General features: G+C 47.2%; 1 protein-coding gene across 4 annotated transcripts in view; it reads left to right on the forward strand.

The window, feature by feature from the left end:
* CDK5RAP2 (CDK5 regulatory subunit associated protein 2) overlaps positions 1-24,634 on the forward strand; it is a 181,749-nt gene that overhangs the window by 43,719 nt on the left and 113,396 nt on the right. For 3 of the 4 annotated variants that reach the window (XM_082657379.1, XM_082657380.1, XM_082657381.1), the window contains 6 exons: positions 765-919; positions 5,316-5,478; positions 6,932-6,985; positions 7,830-7,949; positions 10,583-10,675; positions 17,692-17,910. In XM_082657379.1, the coding sequence (XP_082513505.1) occupies positions 765-919; positions 5,316-5,478; positions 6,932-6,985; positions 7,830-7,949; positions 10,583-10,675; positions 17,692-17,910 (804 nt within the window). The remainder of the gene's footprint in view (positions 1-764; positions 920-5,315; positions 5,479-6,931; positions 6,986-7,829; positions 7,950-10,582; positions 10,676-17,691; positions 17,911-24,634) is intronic. The other variant, XM_082657382.1, reaches the window with a different exon arrangement.

The following is a 24,634-nucleotide window of genomic DNA, read 5'->3' on the forward strand; positions in this document are numbered from 1 at the left end:
CCAGCAACTCTTTGAGACGGTGGTTATCCCTGTTTTATAGGTTGGGAAATGGGCTCAGAGAGGTTAAGGGACTACTCAAGGTCACCCAGCAAGTAAGTGGTGGGAGAGCTGGGTTTTGAATCCAGTTCGATTTGCCTTTCATCTTTGTGATGCAGTCAGAGGCAGTGGCATGAGGGCTTGGAGACTCACATCTGCTATTCGGTCCCTTTCCTGAGCACCAGGACCTTTTTCCCCAACACAGACGCTGCCTGCGTGATTTAGGCAATTTCCTTTTTGGCTTCTCTGAGCTCTCAGGAAGAACATAAGAGTCTTTTACCACCTAAATCACCTTGGAGATACAGAAAATGCACTTTAGAGTTGTGTAGTCATTATCTTAAACGTAGTGAGGGGGCAGTGGGGTGTGGGAAGAATTTGCATGGAGATTATGGTGACTCCTAGGAATTTATGTATGATTAGGTATCGAGAGGCACATTTCTCCTCGTTCTCATTGAAACTGTAAATATTGATCAGAGTTTTCAAAACCCAAAATACGGTTCTTGTAGAGTCTTTTCCATTGGAAATGCCTGTTACTCTTCAGGATACAAGAGGGGAAAAGTGGCTGGTGAATGTATTTATTACTGATTCTCCCCATGTGTAGTACAATTCAGAGAGGGGAAATGTGCTGGAGAAAAAGTCATAAATATTTATATTTTAATCCAATTTCCTTTCAAAGTGTTCCCAATTGTATTGAAAAATAGCATCAAATGCGTTTAATTTAACTCTAGGATGTGAAAGTCGCCCAAGCAGAGCTGGAAAAGGCCTTTGCTGGAACAGAAACAGAGAAGGCTCTTCGGTTAAGCTTGGAAAACAAGCTTTCAGAGATGAAGAAGATGCACGAGGGGGATCTGGAGACGGCTCTGGTCCTGGAAGAGAAGGACAGGTCTGGCTCTTACCCCTGTGATGCTCTGACATCCATTTATCTGGCAGCATGATCCAAAAAAAACGGAAAGAGTTGTTGCCTTCCTACCCTTTTCCCCTTCTTTTTCTACTTGTTCCCCATAGTGAGAAAACTAGGGATAAAATCAGGGTGAAAGGGAAAGGAATAGGGTAGTGATATGAGGACAGAGATAGAATTAGTAGACAGAAGTTCCTGCTGTAAAGTTCTACTCAGATACTAAATTTAGCATTCAGGTTTTGGCTATAAGCTTCCTGGTAGCCAAAGGAAAAAGGGAAAAACAATTTTGGTGGACATAAGATTCACATTGCTCACAAGACAAAACAAGCTAGTAACTCAGGAGAAGCCCAGTTTTACTTGTCATTGTCAGAGAGACATTTCTCTTGTAGATTTTCCCAAAGGGAGTAGTAAGTGACTCCATCCCCACAGTAAAATACTAGTGAATTTTTTGTGACCTGTTTTCCATCATGTCTTTTAATGCAGTCTGAGGGCCCAGATTAGTACAGTGCGAGGGACCAAAACAATGTAGACCAAGTACAGAGCTCTTCAATGGTCCAGAAATAAAACATGTGCCGTTTGGTCCAGAGAAGTGCGTGGGCCATACGGCTTTTCGGCAATCTTAAATGCCCTTTATGTCTCGCAACCAAACTTTGAATCAAAACTGGTCAGGAGAGGGTGGAGGTTTTATTTTTTACCGTTTTTGCATTTTGATACTCTTGCCTTGCTTTGGTGGTTACTAAGTGGAAGGTTGAGTTAACTAAACAAAAGTGAGACTTCTGGCTAACCTCTGGCCCATTCATTGAAGAGCCAAGCTAGTTTGGAAGTCGGCAGAAATTGTTCTAAAGCGCGATCAAGGAACTGGAAGAGTACAGCCTGGCCGAGTGTCAGTGGTCTGGAACGGGGGCGGGGCGATAGGAGGAGCTGGGGAGAGGGAAGCTGGGGCAGGTCCTGTGGGCCTTTTGGTAGAGTTTGGGTTTTGTCCTCAGGGCATGTGAGGAGCCACTGAAGAGCTAAGGATGGGGGTGGGGGGAATGACAGGATCAGATTTAAATCTCGAGCCCTCCCTCTGGCTGCCCCCGGAGGATGGGTTGGCAGGGGGATGATGCTGAAGTTCAGATAAGAGGTGATGGTGGCGAGGACCGAGCTGACAGAGCTCGGGTTGGGGGAAGAGCAGGCAGAGACACTGGGAAGGTTGGATTGGCGTGATGGCTTGAAGGGCTTGATGGCTGCTGGACCTGTGGATGAGGGAAGAGGCCGCAGAGGTCCCCCCGACCCAGGTCCTGAGCGTGAGCAACCGTGGGATGGGAGGGCAGTTTGCCGAGTTTGTGGGAAAAGGGGAGAAAGAGGAGATGTTTTGGGGTGGAGGAGGTGGGAAGATGAGCTTTCAGTTGGGACGCATTGGGTTGAGGGATTGCAGGCACCAAGAGGAGAGTCCAGGAGATGCTGGGCCTGTGGAGTGAGGCCTGAATTAAAGGAGATGCAGGTTCATTCCTTCCCCAGCTGCTGAGCCTAGCCTCGGGCTGGGTGCCAGGAATGCAGAGGTGAACACTGTCTTCCTTATATGGAGCTCCCATGTGGGGGAGGAAACACGCGTTAAAAACAGAAAGTCACAAGTCACGATTGGTGCTGGAGGTAAGTTCCGGGTCTGGGCTGTGACAAAAGCCAGGGAGTGATCAGCTCTGCCTGGGTGTGGGGCAGGGAGAGCTTAGGAGAGGAGAGCTCTGGGCTTGGGGTGAGGCACCCTCAAAGGTGGGACGCGTGGCACAGTTTAGAGCAGCCTCGGTCCCTGTTAGCATACGCTGGAGAAGCTTGGTTGCCCATCGTTTTGGCAGACGGAGCCCTTTTGGGGAAGGGTTAATGCTTGCTGAGTACTGACTGTGGTCCGGGCAGTGGGGTCTCCGTGGACGTGGGTGATCAGGTCGGGGCCTCCCTAAGGCTGCCTGCTCCTGGGGTCTCCTACCGGTCCGGCTGGGGAGGCACCGAAACGTGATGTGTCAGTCCTGCAAGTGCACCCGTCTCTCAGGGCTAGAGGTGCCTCAGGCACGCTCCCGGCAGCCAGCTCTGGGTTTCTGCCCGCTCGCTTGGGTGTGGCCCTCTGTGGTGGAACTCTTCTGGGCCTAGGATCAGTGTGTTCCGCCCCTGAAGGCAAACCTGCCCAGGAAGCTAAATTGAGGTCAGAGGTGTGAGTGAATTGGATGGAGCAGGGGCCCTTCGTCACGCCCTGGTGAGCTGGATCCAGGTCTGCCGCGTGACTGACCACCACCGCTGAGCAGGGCCCTCACCAGGACGGACACTGCCCGTGTCCTGGCCTCCCGCCACCCTTTTCAAAGGTACATGCTTTAGCTCCTTGATTTCCTTCAACTGGACCTTACAGCTAGTCTGTATCTCTAAGACAGTCAGCCTTGAGGAGCCCTGCAGGTCAGTATAGCCAACAGACATATTTTATTTGACCCAAGCAGTACTTTGAAAAGATGGAATTCGTTGCCGATGTTAAAAAAAAAACAAACACCTAATTTCACGTGAAAGTCTAGATTTCCTGCTTCTCTTGAAAACCCGGAAGGCGTGGCAGGACTGGGTCAGGGTTTTGCTGGACTGAGGCTGCTCTCTTAGGCGGGCTGGGGCACTAGGCTGGCTACAGTCCCCACAGGCCTTCCCTGCTCATTTCCATCCCTGTCTAGAACTTGCTTTAAGGTCACTAAAGCAAATCAATTTTATCGAGGTATAAGTTGCACGCAGCACGACACATCCATTTTAAGTGTATAGTTTGGCGACTTTTTACCTCTCCAGTTGACTGTGTGATGATTTCAAAGTTGAACCCCTAGAGGGCAGTCTTACTCCTCCGAGTTTTGCGGGGCACCGCGCTGGTGCTGCCCGGTTCCCTCTGTACCCAATTATTTTAGTCCTTTTGGGGCGCCATAACAAAATACCACAGATTGGGTAGCTTACAAACAATAGAAGCTTATTTCTTACAGTTCTGGAGGCCGAAAGTCCGAGATCAGGGCGCCAGCGTGGTTGGGCGACGGCCCTCTTCCGGGTCGCAGACTTCTTATTGTGTCCCCACCTTGTGGAAGGGGTGGGGGATCTTTCTGGAGTTCCATTTGTGCTGCCATTCATGCGAGTTCCACCCTCAAGATCTTATCTCCTCCCGAATGCCCCACCTCCTAATCCTGTCACCTTTGGGGGTTAGGATTTCAGTATAGGAATTTTGGGTGGACACAAATTTTCAGATACTCAAATACGCATTGCTAGGCGCTTTATCTGCTTTTAGCTGACTCCTCACCTTCGCCTTGGGAGCTCGGGAAGCTCTCTCAGACTTCCAGGCCTTTGCTCTTTCTACCCTACTGAGTTGCTTTCTAGGCTTAGCTGGAGAGACTCTTCTGAGAGTCCTTTGACAAAATGCTAATAGCTCAGTGTTTTAAAAAAAAATAATTATAGCCATATAGCCACTGTTATTTGTTGAGTTCTGCCATGTGCCTGGAGTTGTGCAGCATTTTAAATAGCTTATCTCCATTCCACAGAAGCAAGTTATGGCCACTTTATAGCCGAGGCAGTGCAGGCTCAGAGAGGTTAAATGACTTGGCCGTGGTCAGGGGTAATTCGGTGGCCCGGAGAAGGGTGTGCTCAGCTCTTCCTGAGGAGGGCCTCTGGGGTCTTGAGGGGATGTAACGCCTCACTGGCGGTGTCGGGATGAATGGGTGTTTATCAGGTGGATGCAGGAGCAGAGGTGTGAAGGTCATTCTGGGTAGAGGGCGTGGTGTGCGCAGGGCAGCCCAGCTCCTGGACAGGCTTGGGAGGGAGGCCCTGAGAGCCAATGAAGAGGGTGTCCGTTTCCTGTGAGAGGTGCGACGGACGCCGTCAGCAGCACCTCTGATCTACTAGGCCCTAAAAGACAGGGCCGCGATCGCCTTGCTGAGGAGTTTGGCCTTTATTTTGGAAGCCAGTCTGTTTTAGACTTTGCCCTGGGAAGCCTTGGCGAGACGCTCTCTGGTTTTCACGCTCACTGGAACCATTCTGCTTTACTGGTCATGTTTGTTGAGTCTCACTGACAGATTCCTTAGGGAGAGATTTCTTGCCCCTCCCCACCCCCTGCCCCCCAAATTCATAATCCACTGCTGTCGATGGTGGGGGCCAATGAAAGTCTTTGAGCGGGAGTGTGACTTGACCAGACCGTAGTCTGGCAGCTCAGAGGATGGATCGACCAGGGCCGGGCTGGAGGCGAATGCTGGCCCCAAATCTCCCACCTGCAAAATGTGGTTCCGTTTATGTTCGATCGTTGGACGCGTCTACTTTGAAGATGTCTGGCCCTGTTACCTACCTCCTCCTGCTACACTGAGCTAAGAGAACAGCTTAGAATTAATATTTAAATTTTGTCCTCTTTCAGACTGATTGAGGAGTTGAAGCTGTCTTTGAAGAGCAAAGAAGCTTTAATTCAGTGCCTGAAAGAGGAGAAATCTCGGATGGCATCTCCAGATGAAAACGTGTCATCTGGAGAGCTCCGAGGACTTCCTGCTGCTCCGAGGGGAGATGAGGAGAGAGGGACCGAGGTGAGGTGACGGGACATGGCGGGGGACTTTAATTAGCAGACCTGATCCCCCTGTGGGAAATGGATGCACATTCAGTCCCCAGGGTTCGCACACAGTGGCCTTCAAAATATTAGCTCCCTGTTGTCTGCTGAGGAGTTACCAGAAACCTCCTTTGTCAGGGGCCCTGGCATTTCTTTTATCCTTCCAGTCTCGTGTTCATGTAGAGTCGGTTGAAAAAAAACAGTCCAGGGACTTCCCTGGTGGTCCAGTGGTAAAGAATCCGCCTTCCAATGCAGGGGATACGGGTTTGATCCCTGGTCAGGGAACTAAGGTCCCACATGCCTTGGGGCAAATAAACCCGCAACTACTGAGCTTGCGCGCCTCAACTAGAGAGCCCGCGTGCCACAAACTAGGGAGCCCACACGCCCTGGAGCCTATGTGCCACAACTTGAGAAGAGAAAAACCCGCACGCCACAACTAGAGAGAAGCCCGTGCGCCACAACGAAAAGCCTGCGTGCCACAACTAAGACCCTATGCAGCCACGCAGCCAAAAAAAAAAAACAAAACCTTTAAAACAAACAAAATAGTCCACACCTGCACGCCTCTGTTTTCCTATGGGTTAATTTGTCGATGCCCGGGGACTTTATTTGCACCCACTGGGTTTGGTTTGTCTCTGTGGTTAGAGGCAGACTTGAGGCCACCTTCGGTTGGAAACTTCAGAAGCAGCGGGGAAGGGAAATAACTTGTATCGGGCCTGGCAGCACTCGAAGGGTGTCAGCGTGCACCTCAATTAATCCTGGCACCTTGCAAGGCAGAGATCACGGTCCCCTCGTCGGGTAGAGAAACACGCTCAGACGCGTCGTGATATTTTCCCAGGCTCCAAGTGGTGGGTTGCTGGTAGAGACCCCAAAGCCCTCCTGGACCCCTGCCCCCCCTCCCCCAGGCCACCTCCATGCCCAGCTGTTTTGAAGGGGGTGGGCAGGCCTGGTAGCGGCTTTCTGGTCCTGGTTGGACCCAGGGTGGCTGCCCTGTGTGGTCCCTAAACGCCAGGGGACGTCTCAGCGCTCATGGACTGTCTCAGTCGCTTTGTGGAGCAGGGTCTCCTTTGTCCCGGCCACAGCAGCGAACCCTCCGGCCTCCCCGCTGGTTGTTGGCTGTGATTAGCCCGCGTCTGCTCCTCCTTCCGGCCCTTCTCGCCCTGCGGGCGCTGTGCTTCAGTGGCTTTTGCGCCGTCCCGTAGCTCTTTGGTTCACGCTCCATGGGGCTGGTGGTCAGCCCGTGCGGGTTGTTTGTCTTTACATTTTCTTAACTCGGGTGCATTTCCGGGGAGACAGAAGGAGTGGATGATTGTTTTCATGAGCTCCTCAGCAGTGGGGTGGGGAATGGAAAGTAAATGCAGTGCTCATTCTAACCGTTCTGGGGAAGCTGCTGGATTGTGGATCCCTTCCGAGCACCAATGAATGTCTTTTCTTAGGCTGCACAAATGGTGGAGGAGAAGGAGAGAAATCGCTTTGAAGAGAGGATCCAGGTATGTTGACACAATTTTTACAAACGTATTGAGGATTTATCCCTGCCTCTTGCTTTCTTCTGAGTGCAACAGATAATCCTGTGTGACAGTAGCTGTCACTCGTTGAGTCAAGCTCTAGGTGTGTCAGAGAGGAGGGTTTCGTAGCCTTCACGATAACTCTGGAGTAGGCGTTCCCATTTTGCAGATGTAACACATGGGGCTCAGAGAGGGGAGGCTCCGTCCCCAGGGTCACAGAGTTGGAAGAGGTGTAGCAAGGATTCAGACCTGCCAGGCCAATCGCAGAGCCACTGCTGCAGGGTCCCCTAGTCACAGCGGCCGCCATTTGTGTAGCGCCTGCCAGCGTAGAAAGTGCTTTCACGTCCATTATCTCATTTGATTCTCACAACAGCCCGGGAGGGAGGCAGCGGTGAATATCTTTAGAAATGAACTCAAGACTATAAATGTATATATTCGTTCTCCATCAGACCAAATTCTCTGCTGGCTTTTGTAGCATTAAGGGGTGAAATTAATGATCTGTCATTTCCCCCAAATAACCTGCTACGGTTTCAAAGGCTCTGCTGTGACTGTATTCAGATTCCAGAAGGCATTGGAGTCCTTTCCACGGGAGTAGCTGTCATCGTCTTAACTGATCTGATCCCCTTCCTACACCCAGCCCTGTTGCCGCGAGTGGTAAAGCAGTAACTTGGAGCTGATGCCACGATTCTCAGCTCTGCTTGGAAACATTAATCACAGGTTGACAGGAATGATAGAATAACTGCGTTTGAGTGTGCTCTTAAAGTTATATTTACAGTGCATTTTGGTTAAAATGCATCAACTTAGTGAATCTTTTTCTAATCTAATTTAGGCACTTCAGAAGGACTTGAGAGAGAAGGAAAGAGAAATTGCTACGGAAAAGAAAAATAGTTTAAAGAGGGATAAAGCCATTCAGGGTCTAACCATGGCACTAAAGTCGAAGGAAAAAGAGGTATGTCTGATACCCCTGAAGTGAGACTTTTCTTTATTAGCTTCTGTGACAGGCCTGTCTTACCCTGAATTTTTAGCTTTAGGTAAAAAGTTTATAAGAGAGGGAGGGAGGGAGACGCAAGAGGGAAGACATATGGGGATATATGTATATGTATAACTGATTCACTTTGTTATAAAGCAGAAACTAACACACCATTGTAAAGCAATTACACCCCAATAAAGATGTTAAAAAAAATAAATGAAACTCAAAAAAAAAAAAGTTTATAAGAGAGCTGAGATGAGTATAGAAAGTGGGGAAAGGGTCCTGTAGTCAATTAGAAGTTCTTTTGTAGAGTAATTCAGTGCTGTCCAGCATGATTATAATGCGAGTTATGTATGTAATTTAAAATTTTCTAGTAGCCACATTAAAAGAAGTAAAAAGAAACAAGTGAAATTAACTTTAAAATACATACATGCCAGATGTCAACATGTAATCAATAAAAGAAAAATAGCAATGAGGTATTTAACATTTTTAAACTCTGACTTTTGTCACCGTATTGGACAGCGTGGGTCTAATCTTTTGAAAGACAACAGAAAATTGAGATAAAGGAGTTTTGGGAGGCAAGACCATGACTGCGACATCTCACCTGGGTGGTCTGCAGGCTCCTCAGATCCGGCACTTTCTCAACAGACCCATCACCTCCATCGCCGCCCCCATCTCACCATCCTACTCCATTTTCTCTGCTCTTGCCTGCGTTGGTGGCACTACTGTATCCCTAGCCGTGCCAGCCAGAAGTCGCCCTTGCCTTCCGCTTGTTGCCTTTGGGATCCAAGGTGGTGGCTCATGGTTCTTTGCGGTTCTCCTGTCACGAGTATAGCCATCAGTTATGTCTCAATAACTCCTCGGCACAGATACAGAGAAGAAAACACAGCTCTGCTTGCCAGTCTAGTGGGGAAAAAAGACAGCATGAAGGTGTTGTGATTGAGGGAAGTGCAGGGGGCTGTGGAAGCAGAGGGAAGGGGGCCTGGTCCAGGTTAGGGTGTGGATGCGGGGAGTGGGGAGCGCTTCTTCCTGGAGGAGGTGTCTGAGCTGAATCTTAAAGGAGGACCAGGAATTAGCTGGGAAGGGAGGCGGAGACTGGGAGGCCATTTCGCGCAGAGGGGAGAATGCTGGTCAGAGCCTTACGTTAGGAAAGAGCCCCGTGTGTGTTTGTGGAAACAGAACAGTTTGAGGTTCTCAGAGCATCAAGCGCAGAGCTGAAGTGAGGCGAGAGAAGAAGCTGGAGGGGTTGCAAGGGGCAGCGGAGGTGGTGGAACTCAGAGGGTAGCAAGGCCACTGAAGGCTCCGAGCGGAGGGGTGTGGTCACGTTTGCGTCCGAGAGCAGCCTGTGGCTGTACTGGGAAAGGGGACGGCGGAAGGGCGAGAACGGAGGCAGGGAGGCCAGTAGCTGAGGTGAGAGCCCCCTAATTCAGAAAGGCTGAATTAGAGCAGCGGTCACAGTAAGTAGGAGTGGAGGGGTGGGGCGTATTCAAGAAATACAACTGGAAATAATTAAAAATTAGAAGTGAATTTGGGGAACTTTGATGATTAGACGTAGGACTTGGGAGAAGGAGCAGTCAAGGGTGACTTCTGGCTGCGTGACTGGGGATATGGTGTGCCACCACCTCCCTTAAAAGCATAGACAATGGAGGATCATGGTGAGGTGGGGGCGGCGATGGAGGTGATGAGCCTGTTCAGAAGGTACCGACTTTGAGAAGCCCATGGACCGTTCAGGTGAGAAGTCCAGGAGGCAGATGGATCCGCGAGTCTAAAGCTTGGAGAAGGCCCAGGCCTGGAGGTATAGGTCTGGAAGTCAGTCGTACACAGATACGAGTGAAAATTCTGAGAGTTGATCTACTTATCCAAGGATAGCATGGGGTGGGAAAGGAGGCTGAGCATCGGGCCACAGGGGACAGCAAATTTCAGGAACAGGGAGAGGAATGCACAAAGGGGGCAGGAGGAATGGCTGCAGGAGTGGGACGCCGACCAGGAAACGGGGGCTGAGGAAGCCGAGGAGGTAGGAGTTTGAGTACCACCAGTGTCAGCCGCAGCGGAGGTTTGGTTCATAATCACGGTCAGTGTGATTTGTCTCGGGTGTTGGGAGTTCAGGGCCCAGTGGTCGTCGGAGACCCTCTGCTGTGCAGGGCACCGGTGGTAGGGCAGTTCTGGCTGCTGGCAGAGTTCAGGGTGTGGCCAGGGGAGTTCCTCGCTGACTCTGGGCCAGAGGAGAAGGTCACTGGAGGGTGAGGCGTTCTGGGAAGAGCCAGGCTCGGTGGTTGGGTGGGTCATCTCTGTGGACAATAATAGTAACTCTTAGCGTGAGCCGGGCATTACTTGAGCGCCCGTACCTGTTAACATTGTTCAAGCCTCACGGTGCTGTGGTTGGGTGAGTGGTCGTATCTTCGTTCTATAGTTGAGGGAATTAAGTCTCAAAGAGATGAAGCGCCTGGCCTGAAGTCATCCAGCTAGTAGACAGGCAAACTGGAAATCCCGCTTTTCTGACTACAGAGCCCTCGGTTACAAGCCCTTCCCAGTCCAGCAGGAAAAGCTTCTGGGCTGAGCACAGAGAGGAGAGCCCAGTGCATACTTGGCTGCTCTTCCTTGTTTTTACCCAGATTGAAGAACTTAACTCTGAAATTGAAGAGCTCAATGCCGCCTTTGCTAAAGCCCAAGAGGCCCCCCAGAAAGCACAGACCCAGACATTCCAGGTAAGTGTTGGCTTTGTTTGAAGTGGCTCTCTCCATGATCCTTCCTCCTGGGGATGTCAGGACTTTGCAGCTGAAAGGAACCAAGGGAGCTCTGAGTGGTCTTTTTTAAAATTAATTAATTTATATTTGGCTGCATTGGGTCTTCGTTGCTGTGCGCGGGCTCTCTCTAGTTGCGGTGAGCGGGGGCTACTCTTCGTTGCGGCGCGCGGGCTTCTCATTGCAGTGGCTTCTCTTGTTGCAGAGCACTGGCTCGAGGCGCGCGAGCTTCAGTAGTTGTGGCACGCAGGCTCAGTAGTTGTGGCGCACGGGTTTAGTTGCTCCGAGGCATGTGGGATCTTTCTGGACCAGGGCTCGAACCCGTGTCCCCTGAATCGGCAGGCGGATTCTTAACCACTGCGCCACCAGGGAAGTCCTCTGAGTGGTCTTTAGTAGAAGAGTTCACTCAGTCTAATTAAAGGAGCGTCTTCTGCAGCTTTGGGTGCTTCTCCAGCCCCTTCCTCAATATGACAGTGAAGATGGTGACCACTACGCCCACAGTTAGGAGTGCTGAGCTTAGGCTGTGCCAGGAGTAGACCGTGCGAGATGTGTGGATTATCTCATTTAATCTTCACCACCCTGTGGGGAAGGTAATTTTCACCCCCCTTGTATTTGAGGGCTTTGTGAAGTTCAGTGAGGGTATACAGCATATTCACGGTCACACAGCTTTGCAAATGACAGGACCAGGGTCTAAATGTGGTAATTGCTGCTAATAAAAGCTGCCGTTTATTGAACATGTACTATGTGTCAAGCCCTGTGCCAGGTGTTCTCCGTGGATTAGCTCAATAAATCTGTACAGCAGCGCCACGAAGTAGGCACTGTTCGTATCCTTGTTTACTGCTGAGGAAATCCAGGTTCAGAGATTCAAGTAGCTTGCTCAGGGTCACAGAAGCGGTAAGCGAAAGAGCTAGGATTTGACCCCTGAATCAGTCTCGCTCCCAAGCCTGTGCTTTTCCCTTCACCCCCTACGTCTCCTCACCTGGCTTGCCTGCTCCCTGCCAGCTTTCTGTTCCAGGCTTTGGTTATTTGACCCGCCTTTTGTTTTCCCTCCAGCGTTGCACAGCAAGGGCTCCTGCGGGTCATCCCCTCAATCTTCCCTCTTTCTTGCTAATTTTAGTTCAGTGGTTTTTTTTGGTGTTTTTTTTTTTTTTTTTTTTTTTTTTTGCGGTACGTGGGCCTCTCACTGTTGTGACCTCTCCCGTTGCGGAGCACAGGCTCCAGACGCGCAGGCTCAGCGTCCGTGGCTCACAGGCCCAGCCGCTCTGCGGCATGTGGGATCTTCGTGGACCGGGGCACGAACCTGTGTCCCCTGCATCGGCAGGCAGACTCTCAACCACTGCGCCACCAGGGAAGCCCAAGTTCAGTGTTTTGAATTAACATTTTCTTCCCATGTTTCTAGTTTCCCTCTACAGTGTATACCTGTTACTAATAACTAATGAATCAGTAATGCTCCATCATGGGATTAAGCCCATACTGCCTTAAAGCTCCACCCTCCCACTTCTTCCTCCCATGTTGTTTTTGGTTATAAAGTAGAAGTTAGTAGTTAAATCTAATTTAAGACTGTTTGGTTCTTCAGATTCATATCCCATGCCTTATCTTTTCAGAGCTTTGGTTCACAGTAAGAGTAATTGAAGTAATTTGATTTAAGTCCGGGTGCACTAGAAGCAGAGACAAATCTCTGTCTTTGGACTTGCAGACTTGCCTTCCCCACCATTTTGACAGTGGTTGATGAAATGGAGCTGAGATTACACTTTACACTGAGTTTTTTTCCCTTGCTTAGAAAATAACAAGCCTTAAAAGCTGAATTCTTAGCAAAACCAATTCCTTGAGAAGAAAAAGTGTATGTTGGCAATTGGTAAGCAGAGACCAGACATCCTTACGTCTTGTGATATTTTACTTGTTCGGCCTTGAAGGAAGGAAAAGAGTCTTACACGTTTACGTGTTACCCAGACTTATTACATCCATTGATTAATTTCATAACCCTCAGTCCTCGTCTAAAAGTGATCTTTGAGGTCTTGTAGTTTACAGTGTTGGCCGGGTTTCTCATCTTGCAAGGTATGGAGATCAGACACTGTTGAAATTCCTCAGGTTCTGCATGGCACGTTGGCTGTTCAGAGAGCACTCATTTAATCCTTACCCATGGAGGCAGAGTGCTCACCCGTTTGACAGGTTGCCAGTACTTGAACTCAAAGTCTGACTCCAAAGTCTCTGCTCCTTCCATTTTTCTGATTATGTGTGTGAGTCAATACACACCAGACCCTTATATCGGCTAATTCACTGCGAGGTGTGTATAATTTGAATGTTGCACAGACATTTGCAAATGCATTGTCTTTCACATTTTGGGCCCTTTTTGGGATGTCAAATGATTTGAACTAATTGCAGCATGAGTATAAGAGCTAAAGCTCACAGGGGTGGCATCAAGCGTGACAGTGACAAGTGGTATTCAGACTCTTGGAGCAGTTGCCACAGTGCAGAGAGGTAGATTCTCATCACAGGTGTGACTCTGCGAAGGTTGCAGTGTGGCCTGGCTGTGCTACCTCTGAAGCCATTTAAACAATGTATTTTCAAATTGGAAGTAGCGGTTACGTCTCCTCCCCTCCCTGCTCGGCTTTATAAAAGTAAAATTGCACGTTGCAGGAAACTCATAGAATATTTAAAATGGTGGAAAGAGGTTGATAAATGTCACCAGTAAACTCACGTCTAAAGATGTTCACTGTTAGCACCTTGACTCTTTTCAAAGCGTATTTGTACATATATATATATCACCTTTGAAAAATTAAATAGCATTATAATATGTATTTTGTTATGTAATCTCTTCTGTTTTAACATTTTTTCCCTGGCAGTATATATAGATCTAACCAATCTTTAAAAAAATATATTTTGAGATAATTGTAGTTTCACATGCAGTAGACTTCTGTGTACTCTTTACCTCGTTCTCCCAAAGTTAGCATCTTATGTGACGTAGGACAGTGTCACAACCAGGATATTGGTGCAATCTGTTGGCCTTACTCAGATTTCAGCAGTTTGACATGCAGTCATTTGTGTGTGTGTGTGTGTGTGTGTTGTGTGCTTTTTATACAGTCTTTTTAAACAGCTGCATATAGTCCATTATATGTATGTATCATATTATTTTTACCCTGAAGAACCTGGGGTGGGACACGAATTTGAATCCTAACTCTGCTTCACTAACTTGTATCATCTTGGGCAAGATATTTGCGCTCTCCCAGCCTGCTTGCGCATTGTAAAATCTGGGTGGTCACATTTACGTCACATAATCCTTACAAGGATTAAATAAGAACAAGTATCTGGGCACAGGTGGTAACTCAGTAAATGTTAGCTCATCCTTAAGTTGGGTGATGTAGTTCTGGCATGACAATGTAGTAGTTTTTACTTTGGTCTATTTTCAGCTTCTCAGTTAATGGTGTTATACACGTAGCTTTTAGTTTGAGGAAACTCTCCATATTATCTCTTGCTTGGGAATGAAAGATAATGGAGTAAGTGATGGAAAAGGGAACCTAGATTTACTTATCCTGCACCTGCTGAAATGGGACTTTATGTGTCAAATTTTACCTTCACAACAACCCTGTGAACTAGAGATCATTCTCACGCATGCGGAAACAGAACTTCAGAGAAGTTAACTTCTCCCAAGTCACACAGCTAGAATTGGTCTTTGAACTCTGGGCCTTCTGACTCTTTCTTTATTGGACTCATCATGTTTCTGTACTGTGGGGAAGAACAATTTGTTTCATATTATTTGGGCTTTAGTTTCTTTTTTAGGGGGGTGGGTAGGGGGTGCTTTAGTTTCTGACCATGTCTAACTGGGTCAGGTATTTGCCACCTGATTTATAAGCACCTGACTGGTGTTATAGAATCTGAAAGTCAGGGTGTCTTGCAGGAAAAGGTAAAAAAAATTCTCCAAAGAAGTTTTCCAGAGGGCCATCTCAGGGAAAATTAACATGGAAAGTATTTTTATGAAGTGAATCGAATGTATGAATTTGAATTCTTCGAGCTCAGATTTTTCTAGAGGCTTTGTTATCGTTATTTACATGATAATCCCACAGAACTTTGATCGCTTGATAACATCTATTATTTTAGTATCAACCATTGCTATCCTTTGTTTAACAAGCTCCTAACTGGTGTTCTCCCCTTGAATTCAGTCTGCTTGTTTTAATTTTTTGTAGTTTATTGGTGTTAACTGGAATCTGCCCAGGAATGGGCAAGACAGAATAGTGCTCTGGGAAGAACACAGGCTCTGGAGTCGTTTGAATCCCGGATTTAATCACTTACAGCCTGATGACAGGCTAGTCATTTAACAGTTTTGAGCCTCAAGTTACTTAAATAGGGATAATAATGTGTACTTTGTAGGGTCCTGTGAGAGACTGAGATACAATACGTGTAAAAGTGCCTGGTTTAACCCCGCATACATAATCAGTGCTTAATAAAAGGTAACTACGAAAATTGTTCAAGGTGAGCGTTTTCCCAAATCATTGTTTATCTTCTTTTCTCTTTTTGAGTTTATTTAAATAAGCACTGCCCCAGATACATTTTTTGGGTGGGCCCGTGACCTAGGTTTCCCATTTCTTTATTTTAATTTTAAAGGAAACTAAAACAGAAGCTTCTAATAAAACCTACTTTGGAATTTGAATGGCTTTCTCCCTCAGCCTCTGTTGCTGTGTCCTAGACAATAGTTGGGGAAGCATGGGACCAGGTGGCTGGGTTGTAGGGGCCCAGGAACAGCGGAACCCCTCTGCCTCCGGAGTGACGGTGGTTGTAGCCCACCTCTGCTGAACAGCTAGGACTTCACTGTCCACAGAGGCAGAGATGGATTTCTTGGGAGGGCCTGGAAGCTGGGGCCAGTCCCTTTACTCCACAGTCTGAGCTGCGACCTTGACAGCTCAAGTGTCCCTTGCTTTAAAATTTTTAATCTTGTCCTCAATCTAATTCAAAAGACAGATTTTGTAAAAAGTTAATTTTCTTCTGAGTATAAGTATTATATATGTTTCAAAAATTTTTTCAGAAGACTGGCAAGAAGGGAAAAAAGGGAAATCAGGAAGTCCCCCAACCACTATTAACGCCTTGTTGTTTTTCCTTCTAGGCTTTCTCCTATGCATAGATTTTATTTTTTAGATCGTTTACAATTTGATTTTTTTTTAATTTATTTATTTTTGGCTGCGTTGTGTCTTCGTTGCTGTGCGCGGGTTTTCTCTAGTTGCGGTGAGGGGGCTACTCTTCGTTGCGGTGCATGGGCTTCTCAATGTGGTGGCTTCTCTTGTTGTGGAGTACGGGCTCTAGGCGCTTGGGCTTCAGTAGTTGTGGCTCGTGGGCTCTAGAGCGCAGGCTCAGTAGTTGTGGAGCACGGGCTTAGTTGCTCTGCGGCGTGTGGTATCTTCCCGGACCAGGGATTGAACCTGTGTCCTCTGCATTGGCAGGTGGATTCTTAACCACTGAGCCACCAGGGATTTTTTTTTTTTTTAATGTAACATAGTGACTTAGAAATATTCACATATTATCAACTTTTTGTAAATGTAGTTTTAAGGTTTTATTGTGTGGCTTTGTCATACTTTATTCGCTTTCATATTCTTGCACATTTAGGTTGTTTCTTATTTTTCACTGTTTTAAGTAGTTCTTTGATGAATGACTTTTTTTTTAAAAAAGAATTTATTATTTATTTACTTATTGGCTGTTTTGGGGTCTTCATTGCTGCACGTGGGCTTTTCTCTAGTTGCGGCGAGCGGGGGCTACTCCCTGCCGCGGTGCGCAGGCTTCTCACTGCGGTGGTCTCTCCCGCTGTGGAGCATGGGCGCCGGGCACAGGGGCTTCAGCAATTGTGGCTCGCAGGCTCAGTAGTTGTGGCACACGGGCCTAGCCGTACCGCGGCATGTGGGATCCTCCTGGACCAGGGCTCGAACCCACGTCCCCTGCACTGGCAGGTGGACTCCCAACCACTGCGCCACCAGGGAAGCCCCAATGACTTTGTATATAAGGCTTTTCCCCTTATATTTTGGATTCTTCTCCGAGATTGAATCCTAGGAATGGAATTATTGGGATGATTGTGAACATCTTTATATAATACACACATACTTGATGTACATAATCTGTCCACGGGGAGTTCTATCAACGTACATTCCTGCCAGCATATTTCTTGGCTTCTAGATGCTTGGTCAGTTCTTGAAACGTGAATGTTAATTGTGCCATTTCCCAATAAGCTTGCCAGCACTGGATATTCTCATTAAAACAATCTCACTTGTTAAGTGAAAGCTTGTTTTAATTCGCTCTTTTTGATTAGTGGTGAGTTACGACATTTTTTCATATGCACGATAATCACATATGTATTTTCTCTAATAAACTGTATTAATGAAATAAACATCTTCTTGACACGCGTAGACCTCCGACTCTGCTGAACTTGTAGCCTCTTGAGGTGGCTATCGATTACTAGGTTGACCTTCCTTTTTCTCTAGATGACTGTGGGTTTATCTCTAACAGAGATGAACATTGCCAGTGCTTGAATCCATCTCTGCTTTTCAAATAAAATTCTTTATTTTCTATCTTTTAAAAATAACTTAAATTGTTTTTTTAAACTATTACAGAAATAACATGCTCACTAACCTTACAACATTTGAAAATGCAGAGAAGTAAAGGAAAAAAATCATCTGTATTCCCACCCTACTAAATACAATTACTACTAACATTTTGTGCTTTTCTTTCTCATCTTTAAAAAAAAAAGTTTTTACACAATAATTGTAGCCTTTTCCCCCTTAACATCAACGTTGTAACATAAACACTACCCTGTGTTATTTCAAAACTTTCATATTATTTGTGCTGTGGGTCCTGAATGTTATGTTAATCTCCACCTCCCTCCACCCCCCCCCCCCGACCAAAAAAAGAAAAACAAAACTGGTGAACAAGTAGCACCGATTTCTTGGTTTGTTTCCTGAGCTGTGAAAATCAGCCCAACTCCCCTTCCCCTCCTCTTCTTCTAGGGGTCTGAAGATTACGAGGCTGCTCTGTTAGAAAAGGCAGCCCTTTTGGCTGAGCTGCGCTCAGAAAACCTCACCAAGAGCACAGAGAACCACAGACTGCGTAGGAGCATTAAGAGAGTCAGCCGGGAGCTGAGCGACCTGCAGCAGGAGAGGGAGAGACTGGAGAAGGAGCTGGAGGCAGCCCACCAAGAGAGGAGCAAGGGAGACCGCATCACCCACGTGAGTGCCGCTCGGCCCTCGAGGTAGTGGGCAGGGCGCTTGCGCTGGCCAGGGCTCTTTGGCTGTTTTAGGGAGACAGATATTCATCGCCGAAAGCTTAGAAAAACCGGAAGAATATAAAATATTTCACTCACCATCTCATCACCTAGAAATGACCAGTCTTAGCTATTTGATGTTCTAGTCCTTTTATTCTCTCTCTCTCTCTCTTTCTGTCACACACATGCACACACACACACACGCGTGCACATTATTGGTGCACATTATTGGTGTCAAGCTGAAAATGCATTTTTGTATTGTTTCTTTTTTTTTTTTTTATTCAATGTTCTCCCTTTGGTGTGGGGCCGTCATGAGTGTTCTTCAAAAACGTGTTTTTTTGTGTGTGAACATAATGGTTCATCACTTGAATGTGCTACAGTTTATTTAACTAGTCCTTACTGTAGGATGTTTAGTTCATTATATATATATTTGCCTTATAACAAATGCTGCAGCAAACATCCTTGTACATAAATATTTATCCACTGATTATTTCCTGATAGAGGTATAATTACTGGGTCAAAGAGTATGAATATTTTAAAGACTATTTTATAGATACACCCAAATTGTTCTCCAGAAAGATTATACCACGTTTCCCTAGGTGAGAGTGATCTTTTTTTAAGAGTACTCTATTTAGCGTTGGATGTTAGTATTTAAGAAATTCTCTCTGAATTTGGTAGACAAAAAAGTTGATCTTTTACAGTTTGTTAGGTTTAAATGTAAGTATTCCGCATCCTGAGAGTCACGTCCAGATCCACAGCCTCGGTGCAGTCGGGTAGCACAGGGACTGAGTCTGAGTGATTGTTGACACTCAGGTTAAACGAATTCCCTGCACGGGCGCCTGGGGCAGGCAGAGTCATTGGAGTAGAGAGCTCGAAGGAGAGCCCGCAGGTACCAGAGGTTAGTTCTCTGGTGGCTGCTGTTGGCAGGGACGGGACGTCAGGACCATAGTTTGAAATCCTAAGGCTGGCACTGACAAGAGGATTGAAATATAAATGTTTGTCTATTTTAACAGAAATTTTAATGAACATCAAGAGAGCAATAATGGAAACTTAGGAAAATAAGAAAATGTCGCCTATAATTCCACCACCCTCATAAAGTAACTCTGTTTTTCAGTATCACCCTTTAGTCCTGGTGCATTTGGGGCCCCAGTCCAATCAGAGGCTAAATGCCGTTGTGTGTTCTTTGATCACTTTCCCTCTCACGGCCATCTCCGCGTGTTGTGTAGGCTCCGGAGCAGTCATGCTGAATGATGCATACGCGTCATTGAATAGATTTCACCTGATTTACTTAATAATCATTTCCTGCTCTCTTGGACGTTTTGGCTGTTTAAGTAATGCCACAATGAACATCTTTGGGCATAAAGGCATTTTTTTTTTTTTTTTTCTTGAAATCCCAAGGATAGATTCTGAGGATTATACTAGTTAATCATGCTGCCAAATTATTTGTCCAAAGGGCTCACCCAGTTTATGATGCAACCAGCAGTATTGGTGTATACCAGTTTATTGCATGTTATTAAAAGACCTGATATTTATTCAATGTTACTGAAAACCAAATGTGTCTAGTTGAGATGCTGTTGGAAATACATGGCATGAGCCCTGAATGTTTTATTTTTTCCTTAAGGGAGGTGAAAATGTTATACATGACAAAATGCAAAGCAGTGTAAAACCCAGAGCTAATTCATGCAGCTTACGCAGTCAGTGCGAAAGATCCTCGTGGGACAGAGTAGTCAGGGAAGCCTTCTAGCGGAGATGACACTTCAGTTGAGTGAGCAGTGTGAGGTCTGAGTCGTGTGCCTCTGTGGATGAGGTAAAGAAAAGACTGGCCAGAGGGTCCTTCTCTAGAGGTCAGTTTTCATAACCAATTCTTAGATCCTTCACTGTTGGATAACATTTTTTTTTTTCAGTTTAGTTTGTCCCCTCCATCCCCCTGTATCATATAAAAATGTTTATTCAATAGAAATTGGATTTGGGAGATACACACACACAGACACACACATACACACACACCTAGGTGTATAAAATATGTAATTGTTTCTTTACATTATAACTTACACTTGAAATGGCTATGTAACATTACATCACGTGGATACGCTGTAATTTATTTACCAATCCCTCTATTATCAGACAATGTTGGTTCCATAATTCACTTATTCATGAAAACTCTAGTGCTTCTAAAAGAATTCTGGACTGCTGTTGATAAGATTTATTCCTAAGTAACATGCATACGCCTTCATAAGGAAGCAAGGAATGCTTGGCAAGGAATGGAAGGGGCATGTGACAGTGAGAGGGAGAGACTAGAGTGAAGTATACTACGGGTGGGAGTTCTTTTTTGTTGTTGGGGATAGAAACCCAGCTTTAAGTAACTTAGGCAGAAAGGGGAATGCATTGCCTTGGGTAACTAAATGGCTGGAAGGACAGGGGTGACAGGAACTCTGCCGGGACCGAGTCCGTGTCTCTCTGAGAGCTGGCTTCTCTTTCTTTTTTTCTTTTTTTTTTTTTTTTTGCGGTATGCGGGCCTCTCACTGTTGTGGCCTCTCCCGTTGCGGAGCACAGGCTCCGGACGCGCAGGCTCAGCGGCCATGGCTCACGGGCCCAGCCGCTCCGCGGTATGTGGGATCTTCCCGGACCGGGGCGCGAACCCGTGTCCCCTGCATCAGCAGGCGGACTCTCAACCACTGCGCCACCAGGGAAGCCCTGGCTTCTCTTTCTTGCGTCCTCTTACTCCAGCTCCAAGTGGTTGGACCCAGCATTACCAGCCCTGCTGGGATCACAGCTCCCCAGTTTAGTAAATGAGATGAAGGAGGACTCTCACACCCCACTACCCCTGTTGTCCCCTGGTCTGGAGGGCCAGACAGGTGAGGTATCGAGAGGCCCAACTTGGGTCACATGCTCATTCTTTGTCAGAAGTGAGTGTGTGTGTGGTTGTGCGCGTGTGTGTGTGTGTGTGTGTGTGTGTGTGTGTGTGTGTGAGAGCTCGTGTATCATCACTGGCAGCTTCCCCTAGAACCCCATGTTTGGAGGGAGTGAGCAGTTATCCAGAGAAGGCGCGGCTTTGTTTCAGGGCCGTGGGCACCAAAAAGCAGCTGTGCCTCTGGATGCTCACATCAGGTGAGCCTGCCTGTGACTCAGGGCTTCCTAGTGTCTCATCACGGCTGCTTTTCTACATCGAGTCATGCACGTTTCTGACAAGAGGATCTGGCCGTGCTTTCTTTCTTTTTGAGCATGTATCGCATCACAACAGTACCTCTGCTTAACTTCTGGTTTCATCCTAAGAATTTGACTGTGTCCATCTCGTGAGCATGCTTCGCACCCGATCTTGGGGGCACTGGCCTATTCAGCGTCTGGGGAACCCTGCTGGGGATGACTTTGCCTTATGGTGCTAGGACGCATGCAGAGGTAGAGTGTAACCCACCAGCCTTGCATGGCTTATCAGCTGGTTCTGTTAACTAGGCTCTTTAATTAACTAGAGCCTCCCACTCACCAGCTGCTATTGCTGTTGCTTTTGGATTGAAACAAACAAAACCCCAGGCCTTTTGGTGGCCCCTGTGTCTGGCTTGGCAATGGAAAGGACTCCCATTCATGCATTCAGCCACATTGAACGCTTTGTGCGGGCCCTCAGCTCTGCCTGGGGACAGTTCCGGGACGGAGATAGGAACAGAGTAACCACGAGAGCACAGAGCAGGATTGGAGAAGGCTCCCTGGGAAAGTAACTTTCGAACTGGTTCTGAAGTTTGAGTTGAAGATTACCAGCTAGGCGAGGGAGACGAGAGTTTCGTATAGGAGGTGAAGGTACACAGATGTGAGAGAGTGTGGTGTTTGGGGGAAGAAGAGTTTGGGGCTGTAGTGAAGGGTGGCTTTAACCTAGAGAGAGGCTGAATTGTAGAGGGCCTTGGATACAGAGTTTGGGAGTGTGGACTTGACCTGCAGGCAGTGGGGCCGCTGTCGAGGGGGAGTTGAGCAGAGGATTGTTAGATTTGCAGTTTAGAGAGACTTGTCTGATGGAGGTCTGGAGAATGGGTTGCCTGCAGAGAGCCCGGAGACAAGAAGATGAGAAAAGGTACGTGACGTGTGTCAGGCTCCGGGAGGTCGGGGATAGAGGGGAAAAAGAACCTGCTCCTCTGTAACGGCGCCGCTCAGGTGTGGCTTCTGGGCTGTCTGGGTGCATAGTAAGCTCCCCTCCAGGACTCGTGAGTACTCAGCATTTACTCAAACTTCACTGCATCCCACAGGTAGAGCTGAAAAACACCGGGAAGAAAATGTGTTCCAAACACTGGTCTTTTTCTCAGTCCACATTCAGCTCAAGCCTCAACACCCTCTGTTAATGAAAACTGCTGTTACAGAGTGATAGAAATGAAGCAGATACGATTTCTTAGGCGTATTCTTCTCCAGTGCACTTTACAGTTAATACAAGGACTGCCTGTCTTTCCCTTGGTGCTCACAGCCCTGTGATTGGGCATACAAAAGGTTTTTCCCATTTTATAGATTAATCAGAGCCTCAGAATTTTTGTTTTTCTTTAATAAATTTATTTATTTATTTTTCGCTGTGTTGGATCTTTGTTGCTGTGCGCAAGCTTTCTCTAGTTGCAGTGAGCCAGGGCTACTCTGCGTTGAGGTGAACAGGCTTCTCATTGCGGCGGCTTCTCTTGTGGAGCACGGACTCTAGGCGTGCAGGTTTCAGTAGTTGCAGCACGTGGGCTCAGTAGTTGTGGCTCGCGGGCTCTCGAGCGCAGGCTTAGTAGTTGTGGCGTGTGGGCTTAGTTGCTCTGCGACATGTGGGATCTTCCTTGACCAGGGCTCGAACCCAGGTCCCCGGCACTGGCAGGCGGATTCTTGAAATTTTTTTTTTTTTTTTTGTGGTACGTGGGCCTCTCATTGTTGTGGCCTCTCCCGTTGCGGAGCACAGGCTCCGGACGCGCAGGCTCAGCGGCCATGGCTCACGGGCCCAGCCGCTCCGCGGCATGTGGGATCTTCCCGGACCGGGGCACGAACCCGTGTTCCCTGCATCAGCAGGCAGACTCTCAACCACTGCGCCACCAGGGAAGCCCCGGAGCCTCAGAATTTAAATGGCTTGATCATGGTCACATAGAAAGTGATAAATATGTGACAGGGATCCAAGTCTGTGGACTCTTAATTTCAGGACTTCACCTGAGATACCATGCTGAGGCTGTGCCAGACAATATTTATGTTAAGAATACTGTGCTTTTAGCAAAAAGGAAGATTGATACAATTTCAGCCTTTCAGCGGACTACAATAATCCATTTTCAAGACCACCCAACTTGAAGTATTTTGGTTATTTGAAGCTTTCAGACTTGTAATTTCTTTCTTTCTGTGTTTCAAAAGCATTTTCAGAGGTTTATGTAAAGTCATAAAATTAAATGAGATTAAAGGCATTAGGGTCACGGAACAATAAGGGTGACCAGGGAAATGGAGGCAGGTGAGTGAGGAGAAGTGCCACTTGTCAGAGCTGCCACAGTGCTGAAGAGGGACTTAAAATCCAGCTGGGGCTCCTGGCAGCGAAAGTGAAAAGGGAAATTCAGTTACAGGGTCTCTGGTGTCTATAAGAACACGTTAAGGTAAAGGGACAGCTTTTGCTGGCACTGAGGCCTGAGGGAAGTATTTCCTCCGGTAGGTTTTTGTAAAGAGTTCTCTGAGCAGTATACAGACTCTTCGACAATACCCCATTCAGTAGAAGCAGTTTTGTACAGGGCCAGATCAATGTCACCCAAGTCTGTTAAGCTTGTAAGTATTAAGGTTTTCAGTCCCTAGGACTCTCTCTAGCTGTTTCCCATTATTTTCGTTTCTTGGACAAGAATTTCAAAATAAGTGGGAAATACTGCAGCCCTGTTGAGAGATGATCCCCAACTCAAAGCCTTTGCAGTGGTCCCCTGTCAAGCAGTATGGGCTTTTGTAGCATTGCCTGAATTCTTTCTGATGGCAAGCCAGCCTCTCTTGGATGTGATCAAACCATCCTTTGCTCATGCCAGAAACATGTATTGCCGTCTCATTGTGCCTGCTTTTGAGCATTTTGGAGGGAGACAATGCCTGTCTGGAAATGCAGCTTGGATCCGAGGCATCTGGATTCACTGTGTCTGATGGTGCGTGAACACTGAGATGTTGGCTGTGAGAGTCAGCTCATTGTTTGTTTGTTTTAATTGCCTGTGATTGCAGTGACCTAGTAGTGCCAGGCAACTCAGCACGTGTGGTAATTTGCAGTTTGCTCATTTGTTTATTCAGGGGACATTTATTGAGCACTTGCAGTGGTGCAGGCACTGTCGGTAGGCTCGGGTGAATCCAAGCTTTGGCCTCTACCTCGGAGTCTTTTACGAAAAGGAAGGTCAAAAAGTGAGGGTCTCACGGGTAGATTCCCTTCATTGTGTTATACCTCCTTGCCACCAGAGGGACCCACATCCCTTCAAAGAAATTCAGGAGGCCTTTGCAAAAAACAAACAAAACCCCCCAGTATTCCCAAGTCGGTGTCCTAACTGTGATGTTTAAAGTGTCCCAGCTTCTGTGGTCTAACAGGAATGCTGCTTGGGTTCTCACATCTTTGCCCTCACATCCCTTGTTTGGCTCCAGAGACTCAAGGCGTGTGTGTGTGTGTGTGTGTGTGTGTGTGTGTGTGTGTGTGTGTGTGTGTGTGTGTGTGTGTGTGTGTGTGTTCAGGTGTTCTGTGTGCTGCTCGGGGTGGG

This window comes from Grampus griseus (genome assembly GCF_964374135.1).
Source record: "Grampus griseus genome assembly, chromosome: 6".
Classification (NCBI taxonomy): Eukaryota; Metazoa; Chordata; class Mammalia; order Artiodactyla; family Delphinidae; genus Grampus; species Grampus griseus.